We start from the raw sequence: 21,660 nt of genomic DNA on the forward strand, positions 1-21,660 counted from the left end.
GCAGGTCAGGTGAATTGGCCATGCTAAATTGCCCATAGATTGGTGCATTAGTCAGAGGGAAATGGGTATGGGTGGGTTGCTCTTCGGAGAGTTGGTATGGATTTGTTGGACTGAAGGGCCTGTTTCCACACTGTAGGGAATCTAATCTAATCTAAAAAATTGGACCTAAACCCTTCCTATTCATATACTCATCCAGATGCCTTTTAAATGTGGTAATTGTACCAGCCTCCACCACTTAAGAACATACAACAATACAGCGCAGAACAGGCCCTTTGGCCCTCAATGTTGTGCCAACCTGTGAACTAACCTAAGCCCAGCACCCTACACTATTCCATCATCATCTATATGTTTATTCAAGGACTGTTTAAATGCCCCTAGCACTTCACCTCACTTCTCTGTGACTATGGTCACTGAGAAGATTAATAGCAGCAATATTGCAAGAACAATATCACTTACAAGTTCCCCTTCAAGTTACGTATCATCTCAACCACTGACATGGTCAGAATTTGATAATTCCTTCCTTAGCATTATCGCAAGAATAATTATTTGTAGGTGTCAGGTGCTGGACTGAGGTATACAAAGTTAAAAATCACACACCACCAGGTTTATTTGGCCTGTTGGACTATAACCTGGTGTTGTGTAATTTTTAACGTTGTACACAAGAATAATGTTATTGAGACTATAAATGTTCAAGGTAGTTTAGTACCACTTCCACACCGCAGAACAATGAGGGATAGGTATTAATGGGCCTTAGCAACATCACCCACTTTCTGGGAACCTATTCCTTCCAATTAATATTATTTCAAATGTCTATGCAATGAAGGCATCCAGTCATTCTAGGCTATTAGACCTGGGTTCTGGGTCAATTATCCAGTCACACAGTTAACATGCCACTTAAGATTAGATTAGATTACTTAGATTAGATTACTTACAGTGTGGAAACAGGCCCTTCGGCCCAACAAGTCCACACCGCCCCGCCGAAGCGTAACCCACCCATACCCCTACATCTACATCTACCCCTTACCTAACACTACGGGCAATTTAGCATGGCCAATTCACCTGACATGCAAATCTTTGTGACTGTGGGAGGAAACCGGAGCACCCGGAGGAAACCCACGCAGACACGGGGAGAACATGCAAACTCCACACAGTCAGTCGCCTGAGGCGGGAAATGAACCCGGGTCTCCGGCGCTGTGAGGCAGCAGTGCTAACCACTCGAAGAGAAAAGCAGGAGTTTATTTTGGATAATGGTGAAGGGAGATTCCATCCTATTTACAACCCACATCACTACAACAATTCAATATCAAATAGCTATGTCACTTGAGTTTTGTCTTCTCTCTTTTGACATCATAGCAAAATACTCATGCAGTCTCTTCACTTCTCTGTTTGAAGTACACTGTAAGTAAAGGTATTTCGGAACATTACCTCACCAAGTGCATAACAGATAATTTTCCAAGAAAAAAGGCCATTTTGCGAATTAACAACCTTGCAATGCAACCAACAGAATGTAGAAACATGATACAATTCCTCAGCAAAATGGAAAATATTCATGTCAATTTCTTTAATTAATATTTGTCTTCCCCCTTACCTTCCTTGGGGGAAAAGTATTCTCAAGGAATCAGCTTTCAGATTTAAAATCTAGCTGTAAACGGGGACGATAAAATGTCAATCACTTACTCACACGGCCTCTTAAACAAACTTCTTCTTGCATTTTGAAAAATCAACTTTCAGGGGAATTTGAATTGTTAAGATAAAAGTATACAAGCAAACACTTCACATATTTATCTGAAAAACATTACTGCTGCCAAGTAAGATTACAGGTGGCCATCAGCCCTGTGCTCATTGACCTGCAGTGGTTTAATTTTAAAATTCTCATTTTTGTGTTTGAAATCTCCCATGACCTGATTTATTCCCATCCCTAAACTCCCACAGCGCTACAACCCTACAATTTGCATGTCTTTATCTCTGGTGTCTTGGCCTGCCCTGGACCTCAGGTGTCACCTTCATCCCAACACCCTTCTCCCAACCATTAGCAGCAATTCCTTCAACAGAAGGTGGTACAGTGGTTAGCACTGCTGCCTCACAGCGCCAGAGATCCGGGTTCAATTCCCGCCTCAGGCGACTGACTGTGTGGAGTTTGCACGTTCTCCCTGTGTCTGCGTGGGTTTCCTCCGGGTGCTCCGGTTTCCTCCCACAGTCTAAAGATGTGCAGGTCAGGTGAATTGGCCATGCTAAATTGCCCGTAGTGTTAGGTAAGGGGTAGATGTAGGGGTATGGGTGGGTTGCGCTTCGGCGGGGCGGTGTGGACTTGTTGGGCCGAAGGGCCTGTTTCCACACTGTAAGTAATCTAATCTAATCTAAAAAGATAGTCCAAGGCACTGGAATTCCCTTCCTTAAACTCTGCAGCTGTCTGAACCCTCTTTTAAGACCAGCCGTGCAAACCAAGTTGTCGACAAAGCACTTAATCATCTGAATTCATGCTTCCTCTTTGTCTCAGGGTCTATATTTGTCTATATGAAGTGCATTTCTTACATTTAAACGGTGTTTATACAAATGCAAGTTGTTGTATATTCTACTATACTCTTTATGTTTGTTCCTCACCTGCAAGTAAACCACTTTTTTTACTGAGAAGAACCAAGCCAGCGATCATGGCTCGATGATGATTGCAGCACAGATAGCTTTTGTCAACAGCCTGGCCGGCTTTGGGATTTGAAGACTTCTCAGCATCTGAACACGGCTGTCCCCTCCTCCTGTCTTTCTTTTTCTTTTTCTGCGATGAAGCTATTGTAGGATAATAAGAAACAAAAGAAAAGTTTTGGAAAATTGAACTGTACACAAACTTCGGCTTGTATGTCAATATTTACCGTTGTATAGTGAAAGTTTGCAGGCTCTGTCTGTCCGATACATTGACACTTCAACATGTTGGGTTACGCAGAGAAATGACACCAGAGGATACCCACTCCCATCTCAATTACCTGACCATCCATCGGGGCAAGATTCCCTTTTTTAAGTTAGAGAAAAATCCACAAACTGGGAGGAGGGAAGAGTTCAGAAACACTTCTGAAACCCTCTCCACTCCACGAACCAGCAGAACAAAAAGAATCCACTAAGAATGGTGAGGCCAAATAGTTACACAGAACACCATTAAGCTGTGGTATAATCACGGTTATTTCACCAATAAAGGTGCAAAAGTATTATTTTTGGGGGTTAGGTAGGGGGAAAAGGTTATTTTAGTGTGCATATATTAAGCAGGGCATTAATGAATCCTCTGTATGCTTTTTCCCATATTACATGGGCATCACCACAATGCTGGTTGATCACCTATATCGATACCAATTTCTGGATTTGGCAGGCAGCCTTTCCTGACAGTGTCTCTCCCCATTTCTCCACACTAAGGACTGACTCTGTACACTGGCTTCCCTGCACTAGCAATTAGGTTCTTCTGTAGCCAACAAGTCCTGGAGCAGGTCACAAACTTTCTGGATCAAAGGCAGGAGACTTCCCACTTAGTCATCCAATGCTTATGAAGCAGATATTGCTGTGCATTTTTCCTCCCTGCAAATCAACGTATTGAATAGGTTTTGATGAAAATGTACATAAACTTCATGTATTTTGCTGCATCAGCACTGAAAGTACACACAGATAGTAAAATAAAACAAAGAACTTTGAATGTTGGCCTTGTGAAACACTCAAATACACAGAAATTGCCGGAGAAACTCAGCATGTCTGACAGCATCTGTGGAGAGAAAGCAGAGTTAATGCTGAGTCCAATTCTGATGAAAGGTCACTGAACTTGAAACACGAACTCTGTTTTCTGTTGCAGAAACTCAGCAGGTCTTTCAGTATCTGTGGAGAGGAAACAGTTTTTTGCAATCTTTTGCTTTCTGCAGTCTTTCCTCACTTAAATATTATATGAAATAAATATTATTTCACTTCCTGAAAGTGTATAAACATCACATTTTCCCACATTAAATTCCAACTTCTCAGTTTTTGCCCAGTCTCTTAAATTGCTCACATCCCTATGGAGACTCCTTGTGTAATCATCACTACCTGCTTTTATCGTTCACAAACATAGCAAAAGTACAGTACATTCACTCCTATCATCCAAGTCATCAATATAGATTTTAAATAATTAGGGCACCCTAAGCAACGATCCCTGTATCTCTCCATCCTAAAATGCTCCCTTTATTCCAACTCTCAGTCTTCTATTAGTTAGCAAATTCTCTATTCATGATTATACACTACCCCAAACATCATGTGCTCTCAGCTTATTAAATGTGGTACCTGATCAAATGCCCTCTAAAAATCCAAATACATTATATCTACCCAGTTCCCTTTTATCTCCCCTGCTCATTACTTACAGTCATAGAGATGTACAGCATGGAAACAGACCCTTTGGTCCAACTCGTCCATGCTGACCAGATAACCCAATCTAATCTAGTCCCAGTTGCCAGCACTTGGCCCATATCCCTCTAAAGCCTTCCTATTCATATACCCAACCAGATGCCTTTTAAATAATGCAACTGTATCAGCCTCCACCATTTCCTCTGGCAGCTCATTCCATACACACACCAGCCTCTGCGTGAAACATTGCCCATTAGGTCCCTTTTATATTTTGCCCCTCTCACCCTAAACCTCTAGTCCTGGACTCCCCCACTCCAGGGAAAAGACCCTGCCTGTTTATCTTATCCATAGCCTTCATGATTTTATAAGCTCTCGGAGGTCACCCCTCAGCCTTTGACGCTCCAGGGAAAACAGCCCCAGCCTATTCAGCCTCACACTATAGCTCAAATCCTCCAACCGTGTATACTTTTTCTGAAGCCTTTCAAGTTTCACAACATCCTTATGATAGGAAGGAGACGAGAATTGCACACAACATTCCATAAGTGGCCTAACCAATGCCCTGTACAGCTGCAACATGACCTCACAACAACTGTACTCAATGCTCTGTCCAGTAAAGAAAAGCATACCAAACACCTTCTTCACTATCCTAACTACCGACGACTCCACTTTCAAGGAGCTTTGAACCTGCACTCCAAGGTCACTTTGTTCAGCAACACTCTGTAGGACTTCAACATTATGTGTAGAAATCCTGCTAAGATTTGCTTTCCCAAAATGCAGCACCTCACATTTAGCTAAATGAATCTCCATCTGCCACTCCTCAGCCCATCTGATCAAGATCCCGTTGTAATCTGAGGTAACCTTCTTTGCTGGCTATTACATCTCCAATTTTGGTGTCATCTGCAAACTAACTAACTCTACCTCTTAAGCTCACATCCAAATCATTTATGTAAATGACAAAGAGTAGTGGACCTAGCACCAATCCTTGTGGTTCTCCACTGGTCACAGGCCTCACCTCTTTTACCTTCGAGCCAGTTCTATATCCAAATGGCTAGCTCTCCCTGAATTCCATGAGATCTAACCTTGCTAACCAGTCTCCCATGAGGAATCTTGTCGAATACCTTACTGAAGTCCATAAAGATCACGTCCACCACTCTACCCTCATCATTCCTCTTTGTTACTTTTTCAAAAAACTCAGTCAAGTTCATAAGACATGATTTTCCATGCACAAAGCCATGTTGATTATCCCGAATCAGTCCTTGCCTTTCCAAATACATGTAAACCCTGTCCCTCAGGATTCCCTCCAACAACTTGCCCACCACCAATGTCAGGCTCACAGGTCTATAGTTCCCTTGCTTGTCCTTACCACCCTTCTTAAATAGTGGCACCACATTAGCCAACCTCCAGTCTTTTGGCACCTCACCTGTGACTATCGATGATCCAAATATCTCAGCAAGAGGCCCAGCAATCACTTCCCTAGCTTCCCAAAGAGTTCCAGGGTACACCTGATCAGGTCCTGTGGATTTATCCATCTCTATGCATTTCAAGACATCCAGCACTTCCACCTCCGTAATATGGACATCTTTCAAGATGTCACCATCTATTTCCCCACATTCTAGATCTTCCATGTCCTTCTGCGCAATAAACACTGCTGCAAAATACTCATTTCGTATCTTTCCCCATCTCTTGCGGCTCCCCACAAAGGCTGCCTTGCTGATCTTTGAGGGGTCCTATTCGCTCCCCAGTTAGTCTTTTGTCCTTAATGTGTTTGTTAAAACCCCTTTGTATTCTGTTTAACCCTATTTTTCAAAGCTATGTCCCCTTTTTGCCCACCTGATTTCCCTCTTAAGTATACTCCTACTGCCTTTATACTCTAAGGATTCACTCGATCTATGAGCTGTAATAGGTTTATCAGGTATGAATTCCCCTGTGTGAAGTTAGGTTCATTCTGCTCGATAAATTGTGTGTTTCTAAATGCTCTGATATGAAGAATTGGTAGTGGGTCTGCTGTTGTTTGTCATTTATATAAATGGTTTGGAGAAGAATTTGGGAGGTATGGGTAATATGTTTGCGGGTTACCTCAAAATTAGTGGTACAGTCAACAGTGAAGGTCGTTATCTAAGATTAAACTTGATCATTGGGCCAATGGACTGAGGAGCAAAAGATGGAGTTTAATTTAGATAAATGCGAAGTATTGCATTTTGATAAAATGAACAAGGGCAGGAATTATACAGTTAATGGTAGGGCCCTGGGTAACGTTGTCAAGCAGAGACACCTAGGGATTCTGGTGCATAGTTCTTTGAAAGTTGTGGCACAGATAGACAGGGTGGTTAAGAAGGCATTTAACAGGTTTGCCTTCACTGCTCAGAGCACTGAGTATAGGAGGTGGGACATCAAGTTGAGGTTGTACAAGATGTTGGTAAGAAGATTTTTGGAGTGCTGTTTACAGTTCTGGTTACCCAGTTATAGGAAAGATATTATCAAGCTGAAGAGGGTTCAGAAGAGATTTACCAGGAAGTTGCTGGGATGGAGAGTTTGAGTTCTGAGGAGAGGCTGGCTAGGCTCAGACCTTTTTCACTGGAGCATTGGAGGTTGAAGGGTGACCCTGAAGAGGTTTATAAAATCGTGAGGGGCATAGAAAAGGTGAATAGCAATGGTCTTTTCCCTAGGGTGAGAGAGTTCTGTATTATATAACTCAATGACTTCCTGTATAATAGACTATAACATTTTTCCACTATCAGACATTAAGCTAACTGGATCATACTTACATATTGTAGTCTCCTTTTTGAAAAAAGGTGTTTCACTTGCAGCTTTGCAATCTTCTGGGATTTTTCAAAGATTGTTGCCAGTGCATTCCCAATATCTGCTGATGTATCCTTTAATATCATAGGATGAAATCCATTTGATCTAACAGACTTAGTGAATTTTAGCTCCTTTAGTTTCACTAATTCTTTTTCTCTCATGTTAGTTACTGATTCCATTATCTCCTGACTTATTCTCTGTCCTACAAAACAGCTACTATTAGGGGGCACAGACCACTGGTGTTTTCTTTCCCTTGTTATTTCTTAGCTCCACCCATTTGGATTGTACGTCATCTGATCAAAGATCACTTCTTGGTAACGTGTTAATTTCCATCTTCTTCTAATAAAGCTATCCCACCATCTTTTCCTTCCTGCCTATCCTTTTGAAAAGTCATATACCTGAATATTTATTTCCTAGCTTTAATCCTCTTGTGAGATCATACACATCCTAATTGCTAGGAGATCATACACATTAACATCTATTTGTGCCACAAATTCATTTATCTTGTTCCATATAGTATGTGTGTTCAAGCAAACTTTCAAGCAATACCTGACTTTGAGATGTCGTGCAATAGTTTAGCCTCTGACTGCACCACATTGACATTACTGAGGAAGATGAGATGCCGAAAGTAGTTGCCATCTTCCCCCTTGATGTCTTCAATGACATATTCCCCACTCATATCACTTGTACCACGATACTGGACAGTGCGAACCCCAATATCACCCCCAACCGAAAGAAATGGAACCTGTAAAAAACAGAGTCACTGTTGTTTAAGGGAAATGGTGACTGTTAAAGCTGCTCATTCTCAAAAAGGAGAAATGCAAACCTACTGTCACATTCAAGGAATATTCACAATGTCAGATCATTATGGACCAGGCCAGACCCCCTCAAAAATATTTTAAGAAGGTAGCTTACACTCTAACTTTTTCTTATTTTAAAGGCGGATGTGAGGTGGATGTTCCAGGTGTGATCCAGCTGGTCAACTCGCTCGGCTATGTGCAAAACAGAATTTATTTAAACATTACCAGTGAAACATAAACAAAAGAAAACAGCACTTAGAATAACTTCACTATTGGAAAACTTAACCAATCCACTATAATGACTTAAGAATCTAGGAGCACCCCATAAACACAACCCTGACAAAAAGGTAAATTGAAACACAGATTCTTACAGGCAGGAAGGAACAATTTCCAAAGAGATTTCAGAGAGAAAGGCATCCAGGAATCATCTGCCGAAGCTTGCAGTCCTCCAGCATCTTGTGACCATCACAGCTAAACCAAACTAGAAAAAGCCTGAACTGGGAGAACTGGCCACTCCCCTGCCATTGTTAAAGACACTTCAGTACCTCTGCTTTTATGACCTCTCATCAAAAAAACAAACCCAGGGACAAAATAACCTTTTTGAAGTGCCAGCATCATCACATAAACAGAAGTGGTAAAGTGAAAGAAAGTGCGATACATCAGTTTGTTAAATTCCAATAAGTTTTTTTAATCTACAAAAGGACAATTTGAGACAAGATGTTTGAAAATCTCTCAAACAAATCTTCTAAACAAAAGCACAATTACTATGCACAATAAGTCCCTAATACTTCTAACAATGACAACTTATATTTTTAGAGTCACCATAACATAATGAAACATCAAAGTGTTTGAGGACCATTTTGCTGGGTGACTACAGAGTTATTATGATCAAAAGCTTGGTCAGAGGTATGTTTTAAGAAGGGAAGCAAGTGGTCAACCATGATTCTGTTAACAGCAAACCCTACCATTTGAGTCGCAACGTTGTGGGTTTGAGTCCACTGCTGGACTTCGGTACAAAAATCAAGACTGCCACTCCAGTGCAAGACTGAGCACTGCACAGGCATCTTTCAGATGTGGCAATAAAGCAAGGCCCCTTCTGTTTCCTTGGATAGATGTTAAAGATTCCATGACACTATATCAAGGAAATATTCGTTGGTGGCCAACTCAAGGTTTACCATATGTATTCTTGTAAAAAAGTCTGTTGTGTAAATATTGACCAGAATTTCTCAAAAATTAAACCATGTCGCAATTATCACTCACCAATACTTCCAATGTATGGTTCACTGAAGCAAAAGACAATGGTAGAACACATTTGTTGCCAGGGTTGGTGGGTTTGAGCTATATGGGGAGGCTGAATAGGCTGGGGCTAGTTTCCCTGGAGCTGCCAAGGCTGAGGGGTGACCTTATAGAGGTTTATAAAATCATGGAGTATAGATAGGTTAAATAGACAAGGTCTTTTCCGTGGGGTGGGGGAAGTCCAGAACTAGAGGACATAGGTTTTGGATGAGAGAGGAAAGATATAAAAGGGACCTAAGGGGCAACATTTTCATGCAAAGGGTGGTGTGTGTATGGAATGAGCTGCAGAGGAAATGGTAGAGGCTAGAATAATTACAACATTTATAAGGTATCTGGATAGGAAAGCTTTAGAGGGATATGGGCCAAGTGCTGGCAAATGAATCTTGATTAGATTAGGATATCTGGTCGGCATGGACGAGTTGGACTGAAGGGTCTGTTCAGTGCTGTACTCTGGCAGACTATGGAAGCAGCTTCAAGACAAGAAACTCAGAGGCTCAAGGCCACTGCCAGCTAAGGATATGTACTACATATCGGAGGAGCCAGTGACACCTTCACCCTGGGAACGGTGTCAGGGACTATGAAAGAAAAGTGAAAGATTGTGGGGGCATTGCAACTTGTAAAATTCTTACTGCCCCCAAGCTGGACAAGGGGAATAAGCAGGTAACGTTTGACCTTCAAAGGCAGACATTTCATATACTGTAATGAGTATTTTCATAACATTATGAATCAAACCAAGACAAACCAGTAAAGATGAACACACAAGTCACTGGCCATATTTGAAATGATACATATTTGTACAACCTGCTCCTTTTCACCTGCAGGTAGAGGCCAATGGCAGGATTTCACAATTAACAGGATCCATTTTTTGAAGATCAGTCATGGTTGCAGCCCACACACACATACACAAAAGAGCAAGCATTTACCTGTTGATTTGGAGGAAGTTCAGAAGGAGCTAAATCCATCACCTTCCCTGACAGCTCTGACTGAATGGCTTCCATACTCTCGTAGATTTGGTCGCGGTGCAACACCACAACCAGCAAACGCCTGAATTCCGCACTTTTGCCCAGCTGCCTCCGGCCCTCGTCAGTTCCGAACATCCATTCGGTCTCCCTGCCCTGTGGAACTACCATCAAACTGCATCAAGTTACTGTGAAAGGTGCTTGGTACTACTTTACCCTTGCCTGTATTGACCTCTCTCTTTCTAGCGCATCCCTCCTCTAGTCAAATGCAAGACCCAACCAGGCCACAAGTGAACAACTGCATGAAGATGTTCTTCAAGAAAGTACAGTCAATATTTGCCCAGATCATCTACCCTTTCTGACCACGTCATTAACTTACAAAATTGACCATTGAAATTTGGGATCGCGTTTGCTAGTCCCACTTCCCCACTAGCGCATTTGGGCTTCCACTATTTCTTATACTCTTAAATGTTCCCTTTCTCCGTTGAGGGATTAAATGGATTTGCAGGGAACATCAATTTGGTCATTTAAAAAAAAAAGAGAGCTCTTGAACGGCTACCCCTAATCTTCTAAGTGAGATTAATTCTCATTTGCAATGCAAATACAGCAAGTTCTTGTGACTCCTAAGCAGCCAAAGGCAAGATTTCATTCTTGCTAATTGGAGTGACATAAATCCACCAGTAATTTGTGACAAATTGCGGCACAGTGTTTTTCTCCCTCGCCAGAAATTGCTTTACTTCTTCTTTTAAATACACACATAGCAACAAGTGCCATGAACCTCCTGTTGCTTTCCCAGCATATTCAGAGCCTGAATTTTAAAGTCAGCAGCAAGAGCAAGAAAAATGTTCGCAAACATTCACATTGTGGGATTTCTACTTTCCCCAGTCGCTGTTTAAATCTGGCATCGGGTCAAGGGGATGCCCTGACACATTGCAATGTGATGCCAACAAGCATGGGTCAACTTTTAGCTTCAGACACAGCAAACCAGGAAGATAATAATACCGTGGCTTGGGGCAGCACGGGGGCTCAGTGGTTAGCACTGCTGCCTCATAGCACCGGGGGCCGGGGTTAGATTCCAACCTTGGGTGACTATCTGTGTAGAGTTTGCACATTCTCCCCGTGTCTGTGTGGATTTCCTCTCATAGCCCAAAGATGTGCAGGTTAGGTGGATTGGCCATGCTAGATTGCCCATAGTGTCCAGGGATGTGAAGGCTAGGTGGATTAGCCATGGGGAACGCAGGATTACAGTGATAGGTCAGGGAGGTGGGTCTGGGTGAAGCTCTTCAGAGGGTCAACATGGACTCGATGTACCGAATGGCTTGCTTCCATGCTGTAGGAATTCTATGAATATTAGAGAATAAATGACTAGACCCACTATATTTAACTTAAAAATCTTCAGATAGCTAAATGTAACGAGTAGCATGCCATAAGGGCCGGTGCTAGGTCCTCAACTTCTTAGGCTCGGTCGGTTGGACAGCTTGAATGGTTCGAAACAATTACACCACCGAGGGCTTCAATCCCCGTTCTGGCTAAGGTGGATTGAGGACCACAGCAAATTAGGTCAACCCTGACTGTAGGCAGAGAACAGAATGAGTGAAACCGCCACCTTATTTTGTGAATGTGCACGCTCTCAAAGCCGTCATCAGTTTCAGTGAAGCAACGTTTGGAGGACATTGGCAGTTTTGCCGTCATTACCACGACGGAGTCCAGCAGGTACTTCATCATCATACAACTTATTAGCACAACCCTCACGATTTTACACCCAGATAACGTTATAGACAGAGATACCCTGTCACATGGTTTTTCCAGCGCAACGAGGATCACACTCACCTATGAAAATTGCAAAGTGGTTGGTGCGAGGAGATTTCACGGAGGGCAGATCGACAACATGAAAGGTGTAGCGAGGTTTCCCAGATACGCTGTCACAAAGAGTGAGGGCCACGCTCTCTCTGCTGCTGGAGCGCTTGGCCAAGTGGTTTCGGAGAAGTGCATACTGCTGCCTTCCCTTCATCGCTTCCAACAGTCCATCCACACTGTCCATTCGCAGCGGCTTGTCCAGCTCCTCCGCACACATCTCCAGGATCTGGTGGCCAGCTCCAGGAACCTCCTTGAACTTGGTGAAGATGAAGACGAACACGGGCATTGTGAACTGTCTGCTCTCCGTGCCCTGTTCCTCCACGGCGTGTATTCTCACCAGCCAGCCCCGCTGCGCGAAGTGGCCAACAGCTTTCTTTGCGATGTGCTCCTGGGCCAGTGAGATGCACACAAAGCGCCCACCGACCTGCAAGACACGCCCAATCTCTGCAAACATCCTGTCAACATTGCGCAGAGTCTCTTTGCTCTCATCCGTCATGAGGGCGTCCAAGGTCCCCTTGTCCAGTACAACTTGAAACTGCGAGTCACCAAACTCCATCTGCAACATGTCCATCTTCACAAAGACCATCGCCGGTCGGCGGGTGACATTGCGTTCCTTCATCTGGGCTATGACCACTTCACTTATGTCAATGTTTGTGATCCCCTGGTAACCTACATCATACATCTGCTCGCTTAGTTCAGAGTTACCGCAGCCAACAACTAGCACCTAAAAGATCAAAAGGTAGAGAGAGGAGAAATACGATTAGAACATAGAACATAGAAGAATACAGCGCAGTACAGGCCCTTCGGCCCTCGATGTTGCGCCGATCAAAGCCCACCTAACCTACACTAACCCACTATCCTCCATATACCTATCCAATGCCCGCTTAAATACCCATAAAGAGGGAGAGTCCACTACTGCTACTGGCAGGGCATTCCATGAACTTACGACTCGCTGAGTGAAGAACCTACCCCTAACATCAGTCCTATATCTACCCCCCCTTAATTTAAAGCTATGCCCCCTTGTAATAGCTGACTCCATACGTGGAAAAAGGTTCTCACTGTCAACCCTATCTAACCCCCTAATCATCTTGTACACCTCTATCAAATCACCCCTAAACCTTCTTTTCTCCAATGAAAACAACCCCAAGTGCCTCAGCCTTTCCTCATAGGATCTTCCTACCATACCAGGCAACATCCTGGTAAACTTCCTCTGCACCCGTTCCAGTGCCTCCACATCCTTCCTATAGTATGGCGACCAAAACTGCACACAATATTCCAGATGCGGCCGCACCAGAGTCTTATACAACTGCAGCATGACCTCAGGACTCCGGAACTCAATTCCTCTACCAATAAAAGCCAGTACGCCATATGCCTTCTTCACTGCACTATTTACCTGGGTGGCAACTTTCAGAGATCTGTGTACATGGACACCAAGATCCCTCTGCTCTTCCACACTACCAAGTAGTCTACCATTAGCCCAGTAATCCATCTTTTTATTACTCTTACCAAAGTGAATCACTTCACACTTAGCTACATTGAACTCCATTTGCCACCTTTCTGCCCAGCTCTGCAGCTTCTCTATATCCCGCTGTAACCTGCCATATCCTTCCTCACTGTCTACAACTCCTCCGACTTTCGTATCATCCGCAAACTTGCTCACCCAACCTTCTAACCCTTCCTCCAGGTCATTTATAAAAATGACAAACAGCAATGGTCCCAAAACAGATCCTTGCGGAACACCGCTAGTGACGGCACTCCAAGATGAACCTTTGCCATCAACTACTACCCTCTGTCTTCTTCCAGAGAGCCAATTCCTAATCCAAACCTCCAACTCACCCTCAATGCCATATCTCTGTATTTTCTGCAGTAGCCTACCATGGGGGACCTTATCAAACACCTTACTAAAATCCATATATACCACATCTACCGCTTTCCCCTCATCTACCTCCTTAGTCACCTTCTCAAAGAATTCAATAAGGTTTGTGAGGCATGACCTGCCCTTCACAAAACCATGCTGACTATCCTTGATCACATCATTCTTATCCAGATGTGCATAAATCCTATCCCTTACAATTCTCTCTAAGACTTTGCCCACAACAGAAGTGAGACTCACTGGCCTATAGTTACTAGGATTATCCCTACTCCCCTTCTTGAAGAAGGGAACCACGTTTGCTAGCCTCCAGTCCTCTGGCACTACTCCTGTCGACAAAGAGGACACAAAAATCAAGGCCAATGGCTCTGCAATCTCCTCCCTTGCTTCCCAGAGAATCCTAGGATAAATGCCATCAGGCCCAGGGGACTTATCTATTTTCACCCTTGCCAGAATTTTCAACACCTCTTCTCTACATATCTCAAAGCCATCCATTCTACTTATTCGTGCCTCAGTATTCATATCGACAACAATGTCCTGTTCCTGAGTGAATACTGACGAAAAGTATTCATTCAGCGCCTCCCCAATCTCTTCAGCCTCCACACGCAACTTCCCATTACTCTCCTTGATTACTTGCTTGAAATAAAATATCTTGTTAATTTTATGATTACTTGAGTAGAAGAAACGTCAGCAGTAGGAAATGGAATACAACATTGTCCACCATCAAATTTGAGCACGTTTCAGTCTCAAACAACATATCCACCTGAAACAAGGCCCTCTCAGCTAAGCACTTTCTACATCACAGGAATAAACTCTTCCACTTCCATTCTCTCTCATTATCCAGATCCACCTCCCTTACCCCCACCAGCCACACACAGTTCAGTTTAGGATACTTGGGTCAGCACAGACAGGTTGGACTGAAGGGTCTGTTTCTGTGCTGCATGACTCTAAAACCTCAAAGCCACCTCTCCAGTCGAAAACCTGCAGCATATTCAAATTAAATCAGAATAATCTAAGTGCTGGAAATCTGAAACAGACAAAGTAATGGAGGAACTCAACAGGTCTGGAGCGAGAAACAAAGTTAACGTCGAGTCCAGCATCACGTCTTTCAAACCATTTTGTTCTGAGGCAAAGGTTTCTGACCTTCTCATAGAATTGACCTTTGGGTCACCACGGTGCGAGTGGTTTTAAAAACAAAGCACTCACTACATCCCCCATACATTTCACCTTTAAAGAGAAATAGCAGATGAACAAAACAGCAAGCATTTGCCAGAGCAGCTGTTAGGACCCGAAAACATTCCAAAGCATTTTACAGCAAGGGATGTCCCTCCTGAAGAAGTGCAGTCCCTTTTGCAATGCAGTATGCAAGAGCCAGTTTGCACACAGCAACAGCCCACAAACTGCAGTGAGATAGCTGATCAGGTCATTTGTCTTCATTGATGTTGGTTAAGGGATAAATATTACCCAGGACATCCTTTAAAACACCGTGGTGTCTCATGTCTGTCCAAGACAAAGTCTTTGTCTTACCCAAAAGATGATATCTGATTAACTACTGCTCTAGACTTCACAATCATGATCTAAAGCGGAACTTAACCTATAACTTTTATATGTTTCAGGTTAGTTGATCATTTTTTGTTGAACTGACAGAAAATGCCAAGGGGAAAAGAAAACATTCACAATGACAGCATCCAACAGATGTTTTAATGGTATAACTTGAAACAGAATTGAAGACATAGACAGGTTGGACTGAAGGGTCTGTTTCTGTGCTGCATGACTCTAAATTATTATTGTACAGAGCAGTCACTCGAAAAACTAACACATTTCTTTTTCAGATTAAAAAAAAGGGTCCTTACTCAAGACTGAAATAGAAATTGACTAGCTTATTTCTAACAGTGCAAAGTAAAAGCTTGCAGTTCTTTCAACAATTAGGAATTATTTTAACAATACCCATAATTCATGGTTAAAACAATTCAAAATTTATTTCATTATGGCAGTTAACTTACTCCCAAAAGAAACTGTTACAAAGACCATTCTGCTTTAAGAAATGAAGAGCTTTGTCCAAGCCCATTTTAAAAAGTTTCAATTACCTTATCTTTAGGCTTGATATACTTGTGCAGAACAGCACAATGATCCACATAGGTCCCATACCACTCAAAGGCATTGGCACCCCGTTTCTTAAAGAAGGTCTCCCAGTATTCAGCAGAACTGAACTCTTTTGAGCTCTTCGGCAGCAAGTTCATTTTCAAATCTTGGTAAAGATGGAAAATGGCTTGTTAACTGTTATGTTACTGTATTCAGAACCTGAAAAGGGCACAGTCATTCACATCTCAGCAAAGCAATAATATGAGGCAAAACAAACTAAATGTTCAAAGCTGCCAATATAGTGTTTATAAATGAAAGTGCTCTGACGTTTTCAGTAAATTCAGAGCTATTTAAAAACATAGCGTAGAGACTGCAGATAAACATAAGTTTTTTTTCTGAGATGGAGTTCTGGAGAAGTGAGATTTTGGTTATCCTAAGTGGGTTTGCACCAAGATCATCTAACACAAGAAGATTTTGGTGCTTAATTTACTGGATCTCAGCTTCCAAACAAACATACCAGAAAGACTTTTCAACTCTAAATGACAAATTCAGACCATCCTCACCTTAAAAAGTCACACAGAAGGGGCAATACCAACACAATTCTATAAGCTTTTGCAGTATTTCAAAAGGCAAAAGAACAGATTCCCACTTACAACTGCAAATTATTGAGAGTTGATTCCCCAAGGTATGGGAAGTGCTTAATATTTATATTATCGATAGCCACGGGTGAGGTACTGGAAGATTGGAGGTTGGCTAACGCGGTTAACTATTTGAGAAAGGTGGTAAGGACAAGCCAGGGAACAATAGACCGGTGAGCCTGATATTACTGGTGGGCAAGTTGTTGGAGGGAATCCTGAGGGTCAGGATTTACATGTATTTTGAAAGGTAAGGACTGATCAGGGATAGTCAACATGGCTTTGTGCATGGTAGACTGTTCCCTCTGCGACTGCTTCATCAAGTCCACCTCCCTCCAACAACCCACTCTCCCCTCCCTGCACCTTCCCCTGCCACCGCAAGAATTGAAAAACCTGCAAACACCTCCCCCTTCACCTCAGTCCAAGGCCCCAAAGGAGCCTTCCGCATCCAAAGTTTCACCTGCACTTCCACACGTCATTTACTGTATCTGTTGCTCCCAATGCAGTCTCCTCGCAATTGGGGAGACAGGATGCCTACTCGCACAGCGCTTCAGAGAACATCTCTGGGACACCAACCAACCCTACCTCCCTGTGGCTGAACACTTCAACTTCCCCTCCCACTCTGACGAGAACTTGCAGGTCCTGGGCCTGCTCCATTGCCACTCCCTTACCACCTGACGCCTGGAGGAAGAACACCTCATCTTCCGCCTTGGGACCCTCCAACCCCATGGCATCAATCTGGGTTTCACCAATTTCCTCATTTCTCTTCCCCCCACCTTATCCCAGTTCCAACCTTCCAGCTCAGCACCGCCCTCATGACCTGTCTGACCTGCCCATTTTCCTTTCCACCTATCCACTCCACCCTCCCCTCCAACCTATCAACATTATCCCAACTCCATCCACCTATCACATTCTCAGCTACCTTTCCCCCAATCCCACCCTCCCATTTATCCCTTCCAAACTCATTCCTAATGAAGGACCTTTGCCCAAAATGTCGATTTTCCTGCTCCTGAAATGCTGTCTGACCTACTGTGCTTTTCCAGCACCACACTCTCGACTCTGATCTCCAGCATCTGCAGTCCTCACCTTCGCACGGGAAACCATGTCTGACTAACTTGATAGAGATTTATTAAAGAACGTGACGAAGAGAATTGATGAAGTCAGAGCAGTGGACATTGTCAATATTGACTTCATAAGGCATTCGACAAAGTTTCTCATAGTAGACTGGTTAGCAAGGTTAGATCACAGGGAATACAAGGAGAACTAACACTTGGATACAAAATTGGCTTGAAGGTAGGAGACAGAGGGTGTTGTTGGAAGGTTGCTTTTTGGACTGGAGACCTGTGGCCGGTGGTGTGCTGCAAGGATTGGTGCTGGGTCCACTGCTTTTTGTTATTTCCATATATGATTTGGATATGAACATAGGAGATATAGTTAGTAAATTTGCAGATTACCCCAAAATTGAAGATGCAGTGAACAGTGAATAAGTTAACTCAGAGTACAATGGAATCTTGATCAGAAGGGCCAATGGGCTGAAATAATTTAGTTTAGATAAATGCGAGGTGCTACATTTTGGCAAGGCAAATCAGGGCAGGACTTATACACTTAATGGTGAGGTTCTGGGGAGTGTTGGTGAACACTGCGGCCTTGGAGCACAGGTTCCTAGTTCGTTGAAAGTGAGTCACAGGTAGATAGGATAGTGAATAAGGTGTTTGATACACTTGCCATTGGTTGGCAAGTGCATTGAGTATTGGGTGTTGGGACTTCATGTTGCACTGAACGGGACATTTGTTAGGCCACTTTTGGTATACAAGTGATTCTGGTGTCCCTGCTATAGCAAAGATGTGAAATTTGGAAAGGTTTCAGGAAAGATTTACAAGGATATTGTCAGGGTTTGAGGGCTGGAGCTCTCAAGAGAGGCTTAATAGGCTGGATAATTTTCCCTGGAGCATAGGAGGCTGAGGGGTGATCTTACAGAAGTTTATAAAGTCGTGAAGGGCATGGATAGGATGAAATAGCCAAGGTTTTTATCCCCAGAGCAGGGGAATCCAATACTAGAGAGCATAATTTTAAAGGTGAGCGGGGAATGATTTAAAAAGGGACCTAAGGGGTAATTTTTTTCATCCAGACAGTGGCGCGTGTATGGAGTGAACTGCCAGAGGAAATGATAGAGGCTGGTACAATTACAATGTTTAAAACGCTTTGGGATGGGTATATGAATAGGAAGGGTTTAGAGGGATATGAGCCAAACGGAACTAGATTAATTTAGGATATCAGGTCGGCATTGGCGAGTTGGACTGAAGGATCTGCTTCAGTGCTGTACGTCTCTATAACTATGTAAAAGGTAAAAATAATGACTGCAGATGCTGGAAACCAGATTTTGGATTAGTGGTGCTGGAAGAGCACAGCTGCTCCTCGGATGCTGTCTGAACTGCTGTGCTCTTCCAGCACCACTAATCCAAAGTCTCTATAACTATGGCTCTATAAAGTTGCTCTGCTATAACACGTATTTTGTTAACGCAAGATCACTGCAACAAATTGGGAACATCGTTTCCAATGCAGGAACTTTTAAAATGTGTGTTGCCTGTAACACAATTACATCACCAACACATTAAGTGCTGTTACTAACGCGCAATTTGTTTATAACACAAGATTGCATCAGAACACAACCATCACGTTATAGGACTATCTGTAACATATTCCACATATATGGATTGTTTGACATTTACGTTTTATTTTGACAATATCTGGGCAGATGCTGAGTTATAGATATGCAAATTGAAGAGATTGAGAGGGCTTTCAAATCTGTTGCAGAGTCGAAAGACTGCAGTCATCTGAATAGGACGATCAATGGTTGCAGTATGTCTATGGTTGATAGTTACCTCTGAGACAGAACTAAACTGAGTTTTCCATCAGGGAAATAATTAATACTCACACCCAGGGGGCAATTGATCTTACTGAGATGTACAGCCATCTGGGACTATCCGAACAGCCTTGCTGACACTGGTCCAATTTTGAAAGCAACTGTTTCAGATCTCCCATTCACAGTTTCGGTAATATCATGAAGCAGTTGCAGGAGTGAGATAAGGTTTCTTGGACACCAGTGCTGAGAAGATCCAAGACTTGACCAGTACAGTGTTTGACAGCAAAGACCTCAAGTCAAAAGTCATAGTACACCAGGCAGCTGTACATAGTGCCATGTTCCTGCACTCTATTGAGATTTGTATATCAGCAACAACCTCCAGACTCAATGGCCGGGCAGTCCAATAAACATTGGAATTCTTTTTGAAGCCAGATCTCCAAGCACTCAGACCAAACACCTGCAAAATCAACTATGATGGACCAGGCATTTTCCCTAGTTCAACAAGTGCTCTTATACAGGGGTAAGACAAAGTTCAAACAGAGTTAATTTTAACCTAATACTTAATTTTCTTTTAAATTCAAGCCACCAGATTGGAATGGTAGCTATGCTGATTGGGAAGTGTTAAGATTAAACAAATGTCAATTTCTCCATGTCACCAATTCTAATTTTCCAAGGCTCTAATTTCACAAGCAATAGTACTGCCGCCACATCCATACCTCAAGTTTGTCCTATTGACTGGCAAATTTGAGGCAAAACATGTCCTATATTCAGATGTTTCCCTTTTAAAAATAAGCAAACCTTGACGAACTTTAATATCTAAGGTCATTGGATTCTTTTTTTGCACGTAAATCCCATTTGCTATGATCGACTACGAAAATATTACTTAGCCTACCTTGCTCATCAGTCACCTTCCTCGCACAAAGTGTACAACAGCTCTGCGTGTAAATTAAGTCCTAAAGACCAATAACGAGTCCACTGTTCTTACAATTTGCACAATGTGACACTCATTTCCTTACAATGAATATAGCACGAACTGGACACGTTAGCTCCTTCTTCAAAGATATCGGTCGGCCTACGGTGAAGTCTTTTCGGTTGCTTCCCTGGTGTTATCGCTGAACTTTATTTTTGTTTTCTTTATGTATATCAACACGCGGGAAGGCAAATGCCTTTTTTAAATAGATTAGACAAGAAAAAAAATAAGAAGAGCAGCCAAGAAATATAAAACCTAAAAACTGCTGGAGCAAATCCACTCTCCTGTTAGTGCACCATGTGTTATTACAATTCATCCCATCGGTTTCCGGGTGAACGAGCTGATTTGACCACCCGCTACTCCGCCGGCAACCATTGGCTGGTTCATGTCTCCCCGTTCCATTCGGAGCACGTGGGGAGGAGTGTTGCAAAGTCTGAGCCAATCAGAGGCATCTCCCGTCCTCGTCCCCGGAAACGTTAGATCCTCGCTGTCTCCCTCTCTCTCCCTCTGTGTCTGTGCTGGAAGTACTCATGGCTGTAAATACAGGTCGTAGTGTGGTGTTTGTTACCGGTAACGCGAGGAAGCTGGAGGAGGTAGGCTACGGTATAGGATAAGGAAGCGATATTGTTTCCCTTCCCTCTCTCTGGTGGATTTGTTTTTTGTCACGGTACCATACTCCCTTCCAGGCTGTCAACTTGTAGCAAGCCTGAACCTTTTCACGGGCTGCAGTCTCAGTATTTTGTACCAAAATAGGCTGCATTCTGAGCCCTACCTTTCCTGTTACTTAGCAATATATAGCTGAGTACACAGAGTGAGGTTTATTTAACATTCTGACTGTAATTAGATTAGATTCCCAACAGTGTGGAAACAGGCCCTTCGGCCCAACCAGTCCATACCGACCCTCCGAAGAGTAACCCACCCAGACCCATTTCCCTCTGACTAATGCACCTTACACGATGGGCAATTTAGCATGGTCAATTCACCTGACCTGCACATCTTTGGACTGTGGGAGAAAACTGGAGCATCCCCACACTTTAACTCGCTCCACACAGACAGTCGCCTGAGGCTGGAATCGAACCTGCGACTCTGGTACTGTGAGGTAGTAGTGCTAACCACTGAGTCACGGTGCTGCCCAATGTAATTAGGATGTAGTTTTCACAGTTTTTCATGTAATCACTTTAACTC

The 21,660-nt window shown here is 43.1% G+C and overlaps 2 protein-coding genes across 4 annotated transcripts in view; one reads left to right on the top strand and one right to left on the bottom strand.

Moving 5' to 3' along the window:
* Positions 1–20,781, bottom strand: part of mettl13 (methyltransferase 13, eEF1A lysine and N-terminal methyltransferase) — a 34,656-nt gene extending 13,875 nt beyond the window's left edge. The window contains exons 1-6 of one of the 3 annotated variants that reach the window (XM_072573552.1): positions 20,522–20,781; positions 16,013–16,173; positions 12,029–12,779; positions 10,163–10,362; positions 7,693–7,888; positions 2,602–2,781 (exon numbers count right to left, since the gene is read on the bottom strand). In XM_072573552.1, coding sequence (XP_072429653.1) covers positions 2,602–2,781; positions 7,693–7,888; positions 10,163–10,362; positions 12,029–12,779; positions 16,013–16,165 — 1,480 coding nt within the window. In that variant the 5' untranslated portion in view covers positions 16,166–16,173; positions 20,522–20,781. Of the gene's footprint in view, positions 1–2,601; positions 2,782–7,692; positions 7,889–10,162; positions 10,363–12,028; positions 12,780–16,012; positions 16,227–20,397 lie in introns of all 3 variants that reach the window. The other 2 variants (XM_072573550.1, XM_072573551.1) reach the window with 2 other exon arrangements.
* A 157-nt stretch (positions 20,782–20,938) lies between these two features.
* itpa (inosine triphosphatase (nucleoside triphosphate pyrophosphatase)) overlaps positions 20,939–21,660 on the top strand; it is a 32,762-nt gene continuing 32,040 nt past the window's right edge. Inside the window, exon 1 of the mRNA XM_072573553.1 lies at positions 20,939–21,068. Coding sequence (XP_072429654.1) covers positions 21,006–21,068 — 63 coding nt within the window. The 5' untranslated portion in view covers positions 20,939–21,005. The remainder of the gene's footprint in view (positions 21,069–21,660) is intronic.

This window comes from Chiloscyllium punctatum, chromosome 7 (assembly GCF_047496795.1).
Source record: "Chiloscyllium punctatum isolate Juve2018m chromosome 7, sChiPun1.3, whole genome shotgun sequence".
Taxonomy (NCBI): domain Eukaryota; kingdom Metazoa; phylum Chordata; class Chondrichthyes; order Orectolobiformes; family Hemiscylliidae; genus Chiloscyllium; species Chiloscyllium punctatum.